At 39.6% G+C, this 16,377-nt stretch overlaps 1 protein-coding gene across 7 annotated transcripts in view; it reads left to right on the plus strand.

The window, feature by feature from the left end:
* The window catches only part of KIAA0930 (KIAA0930 ortholog), a 145,750-nt gene that overhangs the window by 86,979 nt on the left and 42,394 nt on the right, over positions 1 to 16,377 (plus strand). For all 7 annotated transcript variants that reach the window (XR_006281753.1, XM_038402176.2, XM_038402125.1 and 4 more), the window contains one exon: positions 3,908 to 4,056. Coding sequence is in view for 6 of the 7 variants with exons in the window: in XM_038402125.1 (XP_038258053.1) it covers positions 3,908 to 4,056 (149 nt within the window). In the remaining variant the exon portion in view is untranslated. The remainder of the gene's footprint in view (positions 1 to 3,907; positions 4,057 to 16,377) is intronic.

Genomic DNA, 16,377 nt, shown 5'->3' on the forward strand with positions numbered 1-16,377 from the left:
TGACACGTACATATAGCTAGTGAATTAAAAACTCATTCTGTTCCATTTTAGGTTCTTGTACTAAGTCCATCACCATGATATCGGTGTATACAGAGTTCCAATTTCCATTCTAAACCCACCTGGCCACCAAGTTTTAGTCACTTATAAATTACTCGAATGAATTTGTAATGTTCAGTTAAATCAGTTGGCTTTGAGTTTTCTAAGTTACAAGTTTGGACTGACATTTTATAGTCGTATAAATTGCCTTGTTGTATAGACTTAATTGATGAAGGAAAACTAAGTTTGAAAGATTTTTTTTCCAAGTGATGATAAACATTAGAATTTTTTTTAAGACGACTGTACATGACACCTCCATTTTTCCTCATCCTCACTCATTTCTGTAAAACATCAGAGAAATTAAATACAAAGCCCCATAACATTTAATTCAGTGTTAAGACTGTGAAATCAAGCACTCAACAGCTAAGAGATGTAACAAGCCCAGATTTCTGTGGGACATTGGGTGGGTCATGATGTATTCCTGTACTGTTTTCTGTTCTCTGTTCTCTGCTCTCTGCTAAATATGAAGTTTAATGTATTACTGCTTGTTATTAAATGTGTCTCAAACTTTACACAAGGCCAAGTATTGTTGCTGTGCACACTTGAGCAGTTACAGTGTCTTCAATACAACCATTCAATGAGTAAAGCAATTGCAGCAAGGCTGAGAATGTGCCAAATTACTGAAAACTTTTTGACTATCCTGGCTTCTTTGTTCTGTCTCAGCTTTTTTATTAATGATGGTTATCACATTTAATACACAGTAGATATTTCCTACAAATGCTGTGGCTTCCTTATTGATGATGATTGATGTATTCTCTGAATGGTCTTGCAGTGAAATTTCATTTCGTTTGAACTGTTGCTCTTGGACTTAGTTGGAAATGAAATCTAAGGTCTCTCCGGTCAGCTGTTTCTCTGGTTAAAGATTTTAAAGTCTAATCTCTTTGCCTGCTACATTAATTAAGAATGGAAAGAAAGGTCTCTCCTCTAAATATTAAATGCACATATAATGAGGTAGGAAAATGTGCTGAACAGCATTTGTGGATTAAAAGACTGACTGGTCCCTTATGAAGCCTGGAAGATGGTGACCAGAGTCTAAGAAAAATAATTTTTTGTTGTTATGGGAGATCGCACCTTTCTTTGCAATTGTCTAAAAACTCTCTCAAAGCTTAATTCAGATAGCTCCATAAATAAGTGTTATGTCTCACTGGATAAGATTGATTTGTGCTTCTCTACAGAAATTGTTGTATATTCCATATATGCAATATACTGCTATAAGGCGAATGTGCTACATTGAAAGATAGCTGTGGGGTACAAATCTACAAAGAGGTGGTTGTTTCTATTTAATTAAAAGTAACTGTAGTATCCACTTCAGGTGTTTTTTGTTTCTTTGCTATGAATCAGTAACAACACTTGATATAGTATCTTTCATTTCAGAGGACAGCAAAGCAGTTAAGAAGCTGGACTGTGGCACATCACCAGGGTGCCACCTTTGAGGGCAGATGGAAGTGGTAGAAAACCACAATTCATGCACCTATTAGACCAGGGGTGGCCAACCTGAGCCTGAGAAGGCGCCAGAATTTACCAATGTACATTGCCACAGTAACATCAGCAGCCCCCCATCAGCTTCCCCCCCACCCACCCCGGCTCCCAGTGTCTCCCACCCACTGGCAGCCCTGCCAACCAACACCTCCCACTCCCTCCCCACACTTCCCAATCACCTGTTTCGTGTCGTGCAGGAGGCTCTGGGGAGGAGCAAGGGCAACACGGCAGGCTCCAGGAGACGGAGCAGGAAGGGGTGGAGTTGGGAGTCTGGCCTGTGGCAGAACCAGGGGTTGAGCAGTGAGCACCCCCCAAAACATTGGAAAGTTGGCACCTGTAGTCCCAGAACCGGAGTTGGTGCCTATACAAGGAGTCGCATATTAACTTCTGAAGAGCTGCATGTGGCTCCGGAGCCATAGGTTGGCCACCCCTGTACTAGGCGCTCTGGTAACTCCAAGCACAATTGCCTCACTACCAGCCACCAGATGAGAGGATGCAGCATCTGTTTCCCTCTCTGTGCTCCAGGACTTGGCTAGGCAAGAAGAACAGGAGTACTTGTGGCACCTTAGAGACTAACAAATTTATTAGAGCATAAGCTTTCATGGGCTACAGCCCTCTTCATTGGATGCATAGAATGGAACATAGAGTAAGAAGCTATATATACATACAGAAAATATGAAAAGATGGAGCAGTGCTGCCCAGAGGATCCAGGGGGCCCGGGGTAAAGCAATTTCGGGGGTCTCTTCCATTTTAAAAAAAAGTTAGTTTTGCCATCCCAAGTGGCGAAGAAGAAAAAAAAACCTCAAGTCGTGCCGCAGAAGAAAGAAGAGGATAGGAGGACCCACCGCCGAATTGCCGCAGAAGACTGAAGCGGAGCAAGTGGGCTGCCGATGAGGAAGAGAGGGACTGAAAGACCTGCCACCGAATTGCTACCAAAATTGCCCCCCACCCTGTCTGTGGGGCCTGGTAGTAGGTGACTTCTGGGTACTCTTCTGATTATCATTTATAAATGTTTTTTTCTCCTGCTGATAATAGCTCATCATAGCTAATTAGCCTCTTACTCCACCTTTTCATATTTTCTGTGTGTGTGTGTGTGTGTGTGTGTGTGTGTATATCTATATGTCTATATATCTAACTCTATATTCCATACTATGCATCCGATGAAGTGGGCCGTAGCTCACAAAAGCTTATGCTCAAATAAATTTGTTCGTCTCTAAGGTGCCACAAGTACTCCTTTTCTTTTTGCGGATACAGATTAACACGGCTGCTACTCTGAAACATGGCTAGGCAAGGACTCTGGCAAGCAACTGGGCCCTGTGGGGCTGAAAAGGGGCTTCTTGTAGTATCTTTGCCCTTTTATTGTATTTAACTATGTAAATAGCTTCACAAAATTGTAAGTCAACCTCTGCTGTGAGTCCTTCTCCCAGTGAGATCTGAGAGACTGAGTCTCATGCTGCTTCTTTCTTCCCTGCCCTCCCGATCCCTGACTCCTTCTCTGGTACTTTTGTGGCATCGGAATTAGCAGGAACAAGAGACTTCACAGTCTGGTGTCATTAGCAGTTCTTGTTTCTGCATTCAAGAGGACTTTGCTACCCTTCATCTTCCACCCTCCTTATCCCCACTCAAGGAAAAGTTGATTCCCCATATAACTTAATTAGACTTCTTGATTTGGCATGAAAACCTAAGCTCTTTGGTCGGTTGGGTTTTTGGGGGGAAGGGTTGGTCGCTTTCCCATTAGGAATTCAAATCAGTTTTGTATCTTGACAAATGTGGGATGTATTAGAGGGTGCCTTCAAGGTCTGGGCTCATTAATACGATTGGCTAAAGAAAGATAATTAAATAATTCACTTTCTGCAGTGCTTACCACACTCCCCTGCCAACATATGGTAAGGCTATTGCAAGCTGACAGATTGAAGTAATAAACTCTGGCAAATGGTGGTGGTAGCTGCATTTGAAATTAATTCCCTTCTGTGCTTCTCTAATGTCTTCTAGATTGGTGCCTTGGCCCTGTCTTTTCCAATGACACCACCAGAACAGCTGGAAAAATAGAGAGAAACTTTAAGAGCCAGATCCTCAGCTGGTGTGAAGTTTTGTCTATCTGTATTGTCATCAGAGTTGTGCCAACTTACACCAGCTAAACATCTGGCCATAAACATGGCATGGGTGTCACACAGGAGTTAAACATGTTACCTTAAGTCATACAACTAATCCTTTAGTAGGATCACGCTTGGTCCCACAACATACGAACTCATGCTGTCTATAGTATTAAGTAAAATCAGATGTGACAAGGTGTCTTCTACAACTCTTAATTCTCCTGTTTTATTCCCCTTAGGTTGTTTCAAAGACGATCGCATTGTGTTCTGGACTTGGATGTTTTCTACTTATTTCATGGAGAAATTGGCCCCCCGGCAGGATGATATGCTCTTCTATGTCCGCCGAAAGCTATCCTACGTTAGTGGTGATAGTACAGAGGGAAAGAAGGTGAGTGAACAGAACTCAGAGTTACAAACAGACCAGTCAACCACACAGCTCATTTGGAACTAGGAAGTACACAATCAGGCAGCAGCAGAGACAAAAGAAGAAGAAAAAAAGCAGATACTGTACAGTACTGCATTAAATGTAAATTACAAAAAAAAATAAAGGGAAAGCAGCATTTTTTTTCTGTATAGTAAAGTTTCAAAGCTGTATTAAGTCAATGTTCAGTTGTAAACTTTTGAAAGAAAAACCATAACTTTTGTTCAGAATTGCAAAGATTTCAGAGTTACAAACAATCTCCATTCCTCAGGTGTTTATAACTCTGATGTTCTACTGTATATTGTAGCCTGGAAAATATTTTTCACCCATTTAGCATAGAATTTGGCTTTTTGATGTGCCTTGCTTGTCTGAAGTATTGCAGGGATACTGTAAATTGAGGGTGGGAAAAATCAAGCTCTGCCCACAACAAATTGGCCTGCAGTGAAATATCTTAGTTAACAACATGGATTTCAATAATGGTTTCAGTAGGCTTCAGAGTTAATACCCCAAAGAGATGAATGAGTGCAGTTCACATTTCTGATGGAGCTATTGTGTCTGTCAATCTGCAGACTCAGGAAAACAGCACAGTGTTGGTTCACATCCAGAAGGTTCCTTTTTGCAACTATAAGGAGTAGAAACTTTTTTTTTGTTTTTTGGTTTTTTAAATGAAAGCTTAAATACTGCAGAAGGAGAGAGAGAGAGAAAGAGCCAGCCACCAAAGTAGTGCTGATTTGATGCATCCATACATACCAGGACAATTCAATATTGCACCCATTAGGCACTCCGCAATGACTAACGCAGAACCCTAGGAACTCCTATAAAGGGGTGATGAGGTGATGTATAAGCAACTAGTAAACAGAACCTCAGGTATCAAAACCTATTTGTTGAGAGAGGGAATTTTGGCCAGAGGGCATCTTGGGACTTTTTTTTTCTAATTTTTGAAGATGGGGGGAAGAGGGGTAAAGTGTCTTCAATCAATAGAGCCACTAGACAAAAAAAAGATCCTAAGTTCAACATCTTAGGTGAACAACAGTTCCTGATTAAACTGACGTATAGTAGTCTTCACTGAAGACTTAGGACAGGGTATTTTGGAGGTTTGTAGCTCTTGGAGGAAAGCTATGCTTTAATAAATAACCCTTACCGAACCCTTGAAATTCCACAGCTGTATTACTGTCCTGCATAACACAAGACTGTGGTTTCATTTAGCCTGGTAAAAATGTGGATCTTTTGACCTCTTCTTCTTCCCAATGGAAAAGAAGAATCACTTGTTCACTTGAACAGTTTCATTCACATATGTATACTTAGCTAATTTCTAATCCCTAAAGCTTTTTAAATTATTCATCTTTCCTGTAGGGATTAGGAGATCAAATAACCCCTTGCTTATATCAGGCTAAATGAAGCCCCAAGCATAAATGCAGTCATAAATATTTCTGATCTGTGAGGCTTTTCCATAAGTAGAAGTCCTCGTTTCAGATTCAGTCTTAGTGAACTGCCTACCACAATGGTTGATGTGGGAAATAAGAACTTGTGTGTGCGGAAGCCTGGCACACTGAGCAAAGGGTACATTGTATGCTTCAATATTCTCAAGCTCTGAGAAATAGGCTGTTTCCTCTTGGGGATATTGCAGTACTTTAGAAGGTCTCGTGGGCTCACATATTTTACGAGTTCTTTTCAAAATTGTCCTGTAGGCTCCTGTTTGAAATGAGGGTTTGTGTTGCTTGGCAGTTTCAACTGCTTCTTGTATGGGGTTATTGAGCCTGTCTTGTGAAGTGAAACATTGATCTGTTACTTTTAATCTTGATTTATGGTTGGTTTAGTTTTAGTTTGACTTTGCAGCTTTGTCAACTATCTTGTGAAAGACAGACAACTGTCTGCAGTCCCTGATTGCCATCTCTTCACTGGGACTGTAAAAGTGCCTCCTATTTATTTGGATATGAAAAGGCAAGGAAGAACTAGACAAAAGATCAGGCTTTCAACATCAGTCACATTTTAAACTGCATTTTAAATCTGCCAACCTCCAAATTGTATACTCTCCTTAGCTACTGACTCTTGAAAACAGGCCCATCCCCTCTTTTCTACTGTGTGTGTACATACAATAAGTTCTTGATAGGGCCCATGTCAGGACAGAAATTATTTCTCTAATGCTGGGGATTTACTACGGTGTTCAATCTAGGATGTTGATTCTATTAAGCACTGGAATAAATTGCCTAGAGAGGTTGTGGAATCTCTGTCATTGGAGATTTTTAAGAGCAGGCTAGACAAACAGCTGTCAGGGTCAATCTAGATCAGTGGTTCTCAAGCTATCTGATGTGGGAGACCAGCAATTTTTTTTTCCAATGTGTGCGCAGACCGGCAGCTGATGGCGCGCAGACCAGCATCGGTCCGCCGGCCACCACTTTGAGTAGCACTGGTCTAGATAATACTTGAGTGCAGGGAACTAGACTAGATGACCTCTCGAGGTCCCTTCCAGTCCTATGATTCTATGATTCTATCCCAGGAAAGAGAATTAGACTCTCGAGTAACAGCTTTTCTTTTTTATTTATGGCAAGAGTGCGTCGTATCAAGTTTCTAAGGCTTTAGTCTTCAGAATCTCTGTAACCAAAATCATAGGACCCATCTGTCATCACCAGAGCAATCAGGGTAACTTAGAACAAACCTTTTTTCATATTTAACAGAGCATTAGCAGTTTAAGGGGGAGCCGTCTGACTCTCAGTTGTTCAATACTCCATTATGTCAAGATCGGGGGGGAAAAAACAAACCAACCCTCACTTCCCACTCCGTCCTACATCAGCCAGTGTCATTTAGTGAAAATTTAACACGTGGTCCTCCTTTACATTAAAACCCCTTTTTTACTACAGGAGTGATGTAAAGAGGCCTTAGTATAAATGGAATTAGGCCCTTGGTATAAGAAGTATAATGGTTTATATTAATGCAGTGGTTCTCAAACTTTTGTACTGGTGACGCCTTTCACATAGCAAGCCTATGAGTGCGACCCCCCCCACCCCTTATAAGTTAAAAACACTTTTAAATATATTTAACACCATTATAAATGCTGGAAGCAAAGTGGGGTTTGGGGTGGAGGCTGACAGCTCGCGACCCCCTGAGAACCCCTGCATTAATGGTACAATCTCTCTGCCACTTCTCCCTGCAATAGACATTTTTAAAGAATTACATTTTGGTACATTTACAGACAGCTCTGATTTTTCTATATAAGACAGTAGGAAATTGTGATCTCAGGGTATTAAGGGAAATCGTAGCATGGCTTTCTTGGCAACTCACCAAGGAAGAGACCAAAGTAAAACCTGAAGCAGCAGTATGTCATCAGTGCCAGATTGTATTAGCCCATTTGCCTTTGAATTCTTCTTTGTCACGTGGAATGTGCACCACATCTCTGGTAGGACTGAGAAGGACTAATACTTGTATTGTATGTATTGAGTTTGTTAAGGGTGCCCAGAGCTGGGGGTGGGTGCTCTCTTGGTTGGCGTAAATTTGAATAAATAAGTGGTGTTGGAATCACTGCTAATTAGATGTAACTTAGTTGCCCAAACAGCTAATCTTCCCGAAGGCATAAAAGTTACCAGTGTTGGTGCTCCATCTTCAGAAATAGAGAGAAATGTAGCCCCATAGATTATATACTAATGGGCCTCCAGAATTTGAGTGATATCTTTGTTCTATCTCCCCTTAAAGTACCAAGTATTGGCTGTTGTGGGAGACAGGTTGGTTGAGATTTTCAAAGCCAAAGGGATTTAGGCACACATTTCCAATGAAATTCACAAGAGTTGTGTGTCTAAATCCCTTGTTCACTGTGAAAATTTCCTCCTCCATCTGCCAGACTGTATTGTCCGACAGTCTGAGCCCGGATGTCATCTAACAGAGATGGCAATTTCTTTGTTTCATATCGTTGTTAATTTAAACTCTTTTTTTTTTAAATACTTCACCTTACTAACCAATGATGGCTTGGGTTTTTAAGCAATCTATGGGGCTGTAGGAAGAAGAATCTAGTGTAAGTTGTAACTTCTGGCAGTTCCAAAGAACTGGTTGAAAATCACAGTCACAGAAACAAGTAGCAAGACTCTGCATTTCCGCCTCCCCAGTAACTCACCAGCCCTTCTGCATAGTTAGAATGTGGGAAGGGATTAGTCACATGTGTGTGAATCGGTTCACAGACAACTGTGCTGCCTAAATGCTTAATATTTTGCTGAGTCTTCGAGTTGTGTTGTAGTCATAGCTGTGAGTAGGAGCTGCCGGCATTCCTGGAAGAGGAGAATGTTAAGTTAGACAAAATGACTCTCATTGTAAAACCTGAAAATGAAAAAGAGAGACTGTTTGCATTGCCAGAGTTTTTTACTATGACTTTCTTAAAGGAATTTCAAAGCCTTAGAAAACATGGTGATCTTACTTTCCACTGTACATAAGTTACCTGCAAAAACTCCTCCTGCATTTAACTTCATGCTTAATTTTGCTAACATTTTATTGATCCTATAAATTTGTGAAGATAAAAATTCTGCTACTTGATAGTCTCCTATCTGTGACATCAGAATGCATCACAGAAGAGAGCATTAGAATATCTAAAACTCATTTGAGAATCTATATTCCTGCACAGTTAGGAAAGTAACTGAAATAGCTTTATTGTGTGGTGATCAATAAAATATCTTCTCTGTTGGATTGAATTTGGGTGTGGCCATCAGGGGTTAAAGCACTATCACTAAATTTGATCATTTTTGGTGCTTTTTAAGTTGAATATTAGGTGTATGTGTAATATGTGTGGGTAATGGGTATATTATTACAGTTTCGGTGGCCATATATGTTTAAAATGTTTGTAGGATTTTAGAATAATTTAAATAAAATTAATTTAAGAAAACAAGAACAACAGCTAAGTGGATTCCTAATATAAACTATATATAAAAGTGTAGCAGGATTGAGCTATGCAATTGAAATGACATCTTACTGGAATCTACTAAATACATATTATTCTTATCTATATTAGATGTTAAAAGAAAACAGGGCCACAAATTTGCTTGCTTATATTTTAAACCTGGCTTCTGTGGCAGAGATTAATTTTGTTATGAAGGAAGTAAATACAAACCCGATTCCCCATCTGATGGGGGAGAAAAATGTCATTAATTACTGCAAATGCAGCACTTGTGAGTCACTAGAGGACTGAAGGACAGGGGAGAGCTGCCGAGGTTGGGCTACAATAAAGGAAGTGGCTGATAGTAGTTCTCCGACAATCTCATCAGTCCACTTCTCAAGCATCAAAATGCACTGAGGAAAGATCGGTGTACTCAATCAGTGAGTTACACAATGGCGTGTCAACTAGTTAACAATTGCAGGTATGAAAATGTCTTTTTTGAGGCCAGAAACTTGTCAGTCTTGTATATAATTTATGCAACCGAATCAGAGCGTTTGAATATCATAATTAAGGCTCTAATGTCAATGATAGCAAAATGCTCAAGGCAGAAAATCTTCAATCTAGACCATTTACCAGCTCAGTTTTGTATTCCACACTTTATATTCAGTCACCTGTTATAAATATTTCCCGACCGGACAAATATAATTTGAGATACAGTTGTTTATTAACTTATTCCAATCTCACTTCCTCCATATCTCTCTAATGCAGTGATACTCAGACGTCAGTGGTTTAGGAGCTGAACTATCGATCAATATTACCCAAAAATAAATATATATATAAATATGTACGTGCGTGTGTGTGTGTGTGTGTGTGTGTGTGTGTGTGTGTGTAAAAACAGAGAGAGATGATTGACCAAGTATTCTACAATTGGTTAATAACATATTAACCAATCAGGATGTTTTTACTAACATATTTTACTAATAAAATCACAGTGTTTTAATATCATGTGCTGCAAAGAGCTGCAGGAGACACATTAAAGAACCACTTGCAGCTCCTGAGCTTCAGTCTGAGTCTCATTGCTCTAATGCATCAGTTACACTATTTCTGTAGCATAATTTCCCACATTATGTCAATTTTAGGCATTCCATTTGCCATTTCAGGTATTCACCCCCGTATGAATGAGTCCAGTAAGGCTAAAAAATTGCACTCATAATGGACAATCCATTGCTGTAGTCTGTGTGCCCTGCTGCTCTGAGGATAAAATATGCTCGTATTTACGCTTACTAGGAATTGCTTATTGAACAGTTCTAACAGAGTAAAAATCTAAGACAAATGTTTTTGTCAATTACACCTATGTAAATACACTGGTCACCACATGGCCTTTGATCACACTTGGCTAATGCTTAAATTAACAGATGTGTACAAGAATAGGAACAACAATTTAGCAAATTTATGGAGGCTGAAACCCAGATTACTGAGGGACTGAATCAATGAATGAAAGATGTTACTGTTTTCAGAATACTAGCATAAGACAGGAGCTAAGAACAGTTTGTCAGCATCTTAAATGCATTGATTTTTCATCTTTCTCATGCTGATCACAATCTCTTCAATCCTATGCAGGAAGTAATGGTTCTGTTTCCCAAAGCAGTTAAAACACACTTCTTCTTCTTTTCCCGTGCAACAATCACAACAGCTTTCTCAGTGCCAAAGCTACGCTTCAGAAAGACCATTTCTGTACTGTCAGTTTCTTTCCCCCTAACATGTTGATCATGCATCACTGGACATTCTGAGCTCTCAGATATTTGGCCACGTTCCTCTCTAGCTTCTCACTTATCTATTATTTGCATTGCAATAGGGTCTAGACAGACAAGGCAAAGTGTGTGCGAGGAAAGAGAGGCACAAAGCAGTGAAGTTCTCTCTCCCCCCACCCATCAGGCTGGGAGGCAAGATATGGAAATATCCCTCTATGTGAGCAACAGATTGCAATAGGCTTTCCTGAGCCTAATACTATTTTAATTAATGCAGCTGCCTTTTTGCAGTCCTGCATGTCCTTCAAGGCTTCGCTTTTGTCAATTATGCCAGCTGAGCTATAGAACAGCTTCCTCTCGAAATGACTTCCCAGAGTATGTGGAGGAGTAGAAAGAAGAGTGTATAGAGGGGCTCTGCTTACTTGGGAATGGGGCTAGGGAAAAGTCCTGCATCCAAAATCACTAGTCACTCTTGAAAATCTCAGGGTACATCTGCACAGCAATTAAACACCTGGGGCTGGCACGGGTCAGCTGACTTGGGATCTCTGGGCTTGATCGGCAGGGCTACAAAACTGCTGTGTAGACATTTGGATGCAGGCTAGAGCCTAGGCTCTGAGACCTGGTGGGGGGAGGGGTCCCAGGCTCTAGGCTCCAGCCCGAGCCCAAACGTCTACACAGCAGTTTTTCGCCCGACAGTGCAAGCCCAAGTCAGCTGAGCCAGGCCAGCCATGGGTGTTTAATTGCTGCGGAGACGTACCCTGAGATTTTCAAGAGTCTCTAGCGATTTTGGACCAGGCCTTTTCCGTAGCCCCATTCCAAATGCGCCACAAGTCTTTCATTGCAGATTACATGCACCTTCAGTCCCTAGAGTTTCAGTTGTGTGTCCGACTCCTGGCTAATGAGATATAGATTAAGCAAATTAATCTCTAGCTAGATTTTTGGGTACTTTTTTCTAATATAGGTTGCTCCTCCCCCACCTCAGGAGCTTAGTATGGGTTTGTTAGGTTCTACATAATGTAGAAGTCTTTCTAAGAAAATAAGCTAGCTGCCAATCCATAGAGTGAAATCATGGCCCCATTGAAGGTAATGGCAAAATTCCCACTGACTTCAGTAGGGCCAGGATTTCACCCATAGACTCACTTAATGATGATTTGGGAGAAAGGTTCATTCCTGCTACACGCAAAGTGCAGGTGTTTGCTTTGTCAGTCTTTGAATAGAAGTTTAGGGACAAAGTGGGATTTAATCTTTTATGCATTGATGACTACCTTTTTTTTCCCAGGTGTCATTTTTGCCAAAAGTGTTGTTTTTATGGTCCATTATACAGTACTACCATAGAATATATATCTTGTTTGGAGTGCTGTGTGACCTTGTCATTAGGGTGAATTACTATTAGGTCTTCATTTTCTTGTAGTTAACATAGTGTCCCCTTTGGCCTTTACTGCTATTGGGAGAATAAATTGGATATTGTTATTTAATGTAAATTGTGTGTGTGTGTGTGTGTGTGTGTGTGTGTGTGTGTGTGTGTGTGTGTGTGCATGCACAAAATTGTGCATCTTTTCTTTAGCGGCCTATAAATTTGGTTGGCTCTCTGTCTATTTGAGAAGACTCCTGCCTTGTTCCTGTGGCACTGGAGTGGCAGATTATACCTGTACAAAAGAGAATTTAGAAGCTAATAATGTTCCACAGGCAGTTAACACCAGCACCATGCCCTCTGGTTAAACCAGCCATTGAGAGTTTGTTCCTGTAATGCAGTGCTTGTAACTGGGAATCTCCTTCAGAGTTTGTGGAAGTGCAGTTTCTTTAGAATGAGACAGAACTGGAATGCTTCCTTTTTGCTTCTATCTATAATTTCAATTAAACTAAGTAGAAGTAAATATTTAACTTCTAGCTATCCTACCAGTTTTATTCAATTTTCTCATCTCTAGACTTATTGTTGCTCTAAACATGACAGTCTGATCCCTACAATTACTGATCTGCAGATCCTGAAAATAAAAGTATGTGTATTTAAATCTTAGTTGTCTGTAACTTGGATCCACTAATCCAGAAATAATTTCCTGAATTCTAGTTTGTGTTTTAGCTTCATATTAAAAATACCTTTTGAAAGCAAAAAGAAAAGGAGTACTTGTGGCACCTTAGAGCCTAACAAATTTATTTGAGCATAAGCTTTCGTGAGCTACAGCTCACTTCATCAGATGCCTTGACTTGGGGAGTTGACTTGAGGAAGAAAGGAAACCATGGTGGAAGATGCCATATAGTCTTACAATTCTGCAGGTTTGCTGGTCAGTGTCAGAGAGAAAGTAGCAAACGGTAGTTTTGGACTGGTGACTCTGGGAAATAGAAAGTATCTAAGTGAAAATTCTCTGGCTTTGAGAAGGGATATGTAGAATGTTTCCCATCAGTGTATTGGTGTGATAGATTGGCCTCCACTCTTGTTTTGTCTCACTAGGAGATAAATTAGGTTTGTCTCTAAAGTTTGCATTTCAGTTCAGAAATGGTAATAGTTCAAACTCTGATTTTTAGAGAGAGGGACAAGGTGGGTGAGAATTTTTTTTTTTTTTTTAATGGACCAACTTCTGTTGGTGGAAGGGACAAGCTTTTGAGCTTCAGAGCTCTTCCTCAGGTCCGGAAAAGATAACCAGAGTATCCTAGTTAAATACAAGGTGGGACCTATCTGATTTTATTTTTTAGAGGTTCAGTAGCTCAGAAAACTGGGATACTCACAGATCTAAGTCAATGTGAGATTTGTAGTGATTGCTCAAACCTTTCTGGAAGGGGATGGGATTGCAACCAAAGTAATTAATCTGGAGTTTCAGGATCTCACCTCCCCAGGCAAGGGCGTCTCTTTCTAAAAAGTAGATTGCTCGAATTCTACATTTCAGTCTTGCACCATTGAACTATCACCTGCTACTGGATCAATAAATGTCAGGAGAAGGATTGCGTTATAAGAAATTAGAGCAGTGCTGCTGTCCCCATGAGCAGTGGGAATAATTGGGCAAGAAACTAAATATCAAAAGGAAACAGATGAAGAGGAAAAGAGATTGAGTGAAGGTTGATTTTTTTTTTTCTGTTTTTGAATTTTGACTGCAACTGAGCAGATTCAGCAGAGAGACGCTGAAATCACTGAGACAGATAGATGTGGTAGTATTAAAGGAAGAGTGGTAATTTAGGACTATAACTAAGGGATTACAATATATCTACTAGTATTGAGGGGTGCAAACACCGGGGAGAGAGAGCGGTACAAGGCAGCCAAACTAAAAACAATGAGATAAAATGAAACAATGGAAGATTTAGGCTGAATATCAGACAGTGTTTCTAAATCCTGAGACCTTTGACTGTGGAGTAGTTTCCCAAGGGAAATAGTGGAAATTTCATCACTTATGTCATTTAAAAGTGGAGTGGACAAACCCTACAGCATATTTTGCTAGTGTAACCGACCTTCTTTTGAAGAAAATGACCGAATGTCTTTTTTTTTTTTCCCTCCCTTTTTCTAATTTCTGGCCTTTAAAGCAGTTCAGCCCTGCAATTTGGACCCCGGTGTTCAACAAGTTTACAGAGAACCCTTTCTATAATCAGTCACAGCCCTGTTACCCTCTGATATGGATACAGTCTTCTCTAGAAAGCCATTAGCCAGGTTAGGAGGGGAAATTCTCATAGAATATTAGGGTTGGAAGGGACCTCAGGAGGTCATCTAGTCCAACCCCCTGCTCAGAGCAGGACCAATCTGCAACTAAATCATCATGCAGTACACTGTATACAAATAAAGATTACTTTTAGGTTTACCTATTTATTGGTACTAACTTGTGACACAAAAAAAAACTGTTAAATTTTGTTGTTTTTTTAATCTCCTAAATAAACTAGAAAATGTAAACACTTCTCTCCGCTTCTACAGATGGCCAAGTGTTGCTTCTAAATATGAAGTAAGCTTAGGTGACTGGGAAGACACATTGTACTTTACTATAGATGGTGGAGTGGATGTTACCTGTTAACCTCCTCAGATAATAAACCATCAAACCACAGAAATAAAGCATAATAGTTCTGCTGATTATACAGTTGCACTGTCAAAATGTTCTTTTGACAGAATACTTTTTCTTTCTTTCCCCACCATGCTAATTTCATCGTTGTACATCTGATTAAGTGACAACAAAAGAGACAATGATTTTTTTTTTTACAATTCAACCTTCCCCCATGCCAAAGCATAAATGTTTTATACAATCAGATGATTTCATTCTCCCTTCCTCATCACTCCCTACCTTATTTGTAATCATTACTGTCACTTTATATATTCCAGTATGAAGACCACTAAATTCTACAAGGTCGGTGACTTTCAATGATATGACTTCAGATAGCATTATAAACCTGGCAAATTACTCCAGCTGGCCAAAGAAAAGGTTCTCTACAGTGAATCTTTCTTTGTATTTTTTTTACGGTTATGTACAATTATCCTTATTAAGAAATTAGAGAAATGTCTTTTTTCTTTGTGTCATTTTATCTAGGTTAACGTAGAATAACCAATCACTTCTGCATCCAATATCAAAAGTAGCCCTGTGGATATCCCAATCTACTTGCACATAGTTAGAAATTCTTGGGCTGACCCTCTGGCCCCGTTGCAGTCAAGGAGTTATTGTCATTGACGTTCGTGGGGCCTGGATTTTGCCCCTAGTTAACACAAATGGTAGAAGCAAAAGATGTAGCAATGTTTTTAGATTTGTCACATTTTTTTTTTCTCCTTATGGTTTGTTGGACACTGATGGTTTCCTCAGTAGTGCAGAGGACTCAGGAGGCAATATAGGCCCCTGAACAGTGTAAATAAACTTGAGAATACATGTCCTTTGCTTTTGTTCTCTTAGGAATAAATAAATAAATAAAAACCTGAAGTTGTCTAAATTTAATCAGATTAATGGTCCAAATCTTCAGGTGCTGTAAATGTAGGAGATGAAGTCAGTGGAGCTAGTCTCATCTTCATGGATAAAGAAGAACAGACCACAAAACTAAAAATTAATGGTAACTTAGGTACAAGCAATCATAACTTTATCACATTTATAGTATGCAAACAGAACAAAGTCTAGACTGCTAATATACTTGGTGCTTTAAAGGGCCCAATTTCACAAAGCTGAAAACAATTATGAGCCAAATCACCTGGGAGGAAGAATTTAATCAGAAAAAATGTGAATAATAATTGGGAATTGTTTAAGAACACTTTACTAGACGCCCAGAAAGTCACAATTGAGAAAGAAGGCTGTATTGTTTTTTTTAAAAAGCAATCTGGTTTAGAGCAGAAGTGAAGGCAACTATATAAAAAAAAAAAGGAAGAAAGAATAAGTTGGTAGTAACGAATATAACTCAGAAGCTAGGAATTGATAGGGAATCAAAGGGACACAAGGAGAAATCTATGACCAGCAGAGCTAAGGACAATAAAAAAGGAGTTTAAGTTTATTAGAAACAAAAAAAATCCTAATGATGGTATTTGGGCCATTACTAGATGGACATGGTAGAAATATCAATAATAATGCAGAAAAGGCAGAAGTGTTCAATAAATATTTCTGTTCTGTATTTGGGGGCAAAACGGACAATGTAGTCGTATCATATAACAACACTCTTTCCATTCTGCTAGTATCTCAGGAGGATGTTAAACAGCAGTGACTGAAGTTAGACATTGTTAAATCAACAAGTCTGGATAAATTGCATCCA

The sequence above is a fragment of the Dermochelys coriacea genome, chromosome 1 (assembly GCF_009764565.3).
Source record: "Dermochelys coriacea isolate rDerCor1 chromosome 1, rDerCor1.pri.v4, whole genome shotgun sequence".
Classification (NCBI taxonomy): domain Eukaryota; kingdom Metazoa; phylum Chordata; order Testudines; family Dermochelyidae; genus Dermochelys; species Dermochelys coriacea.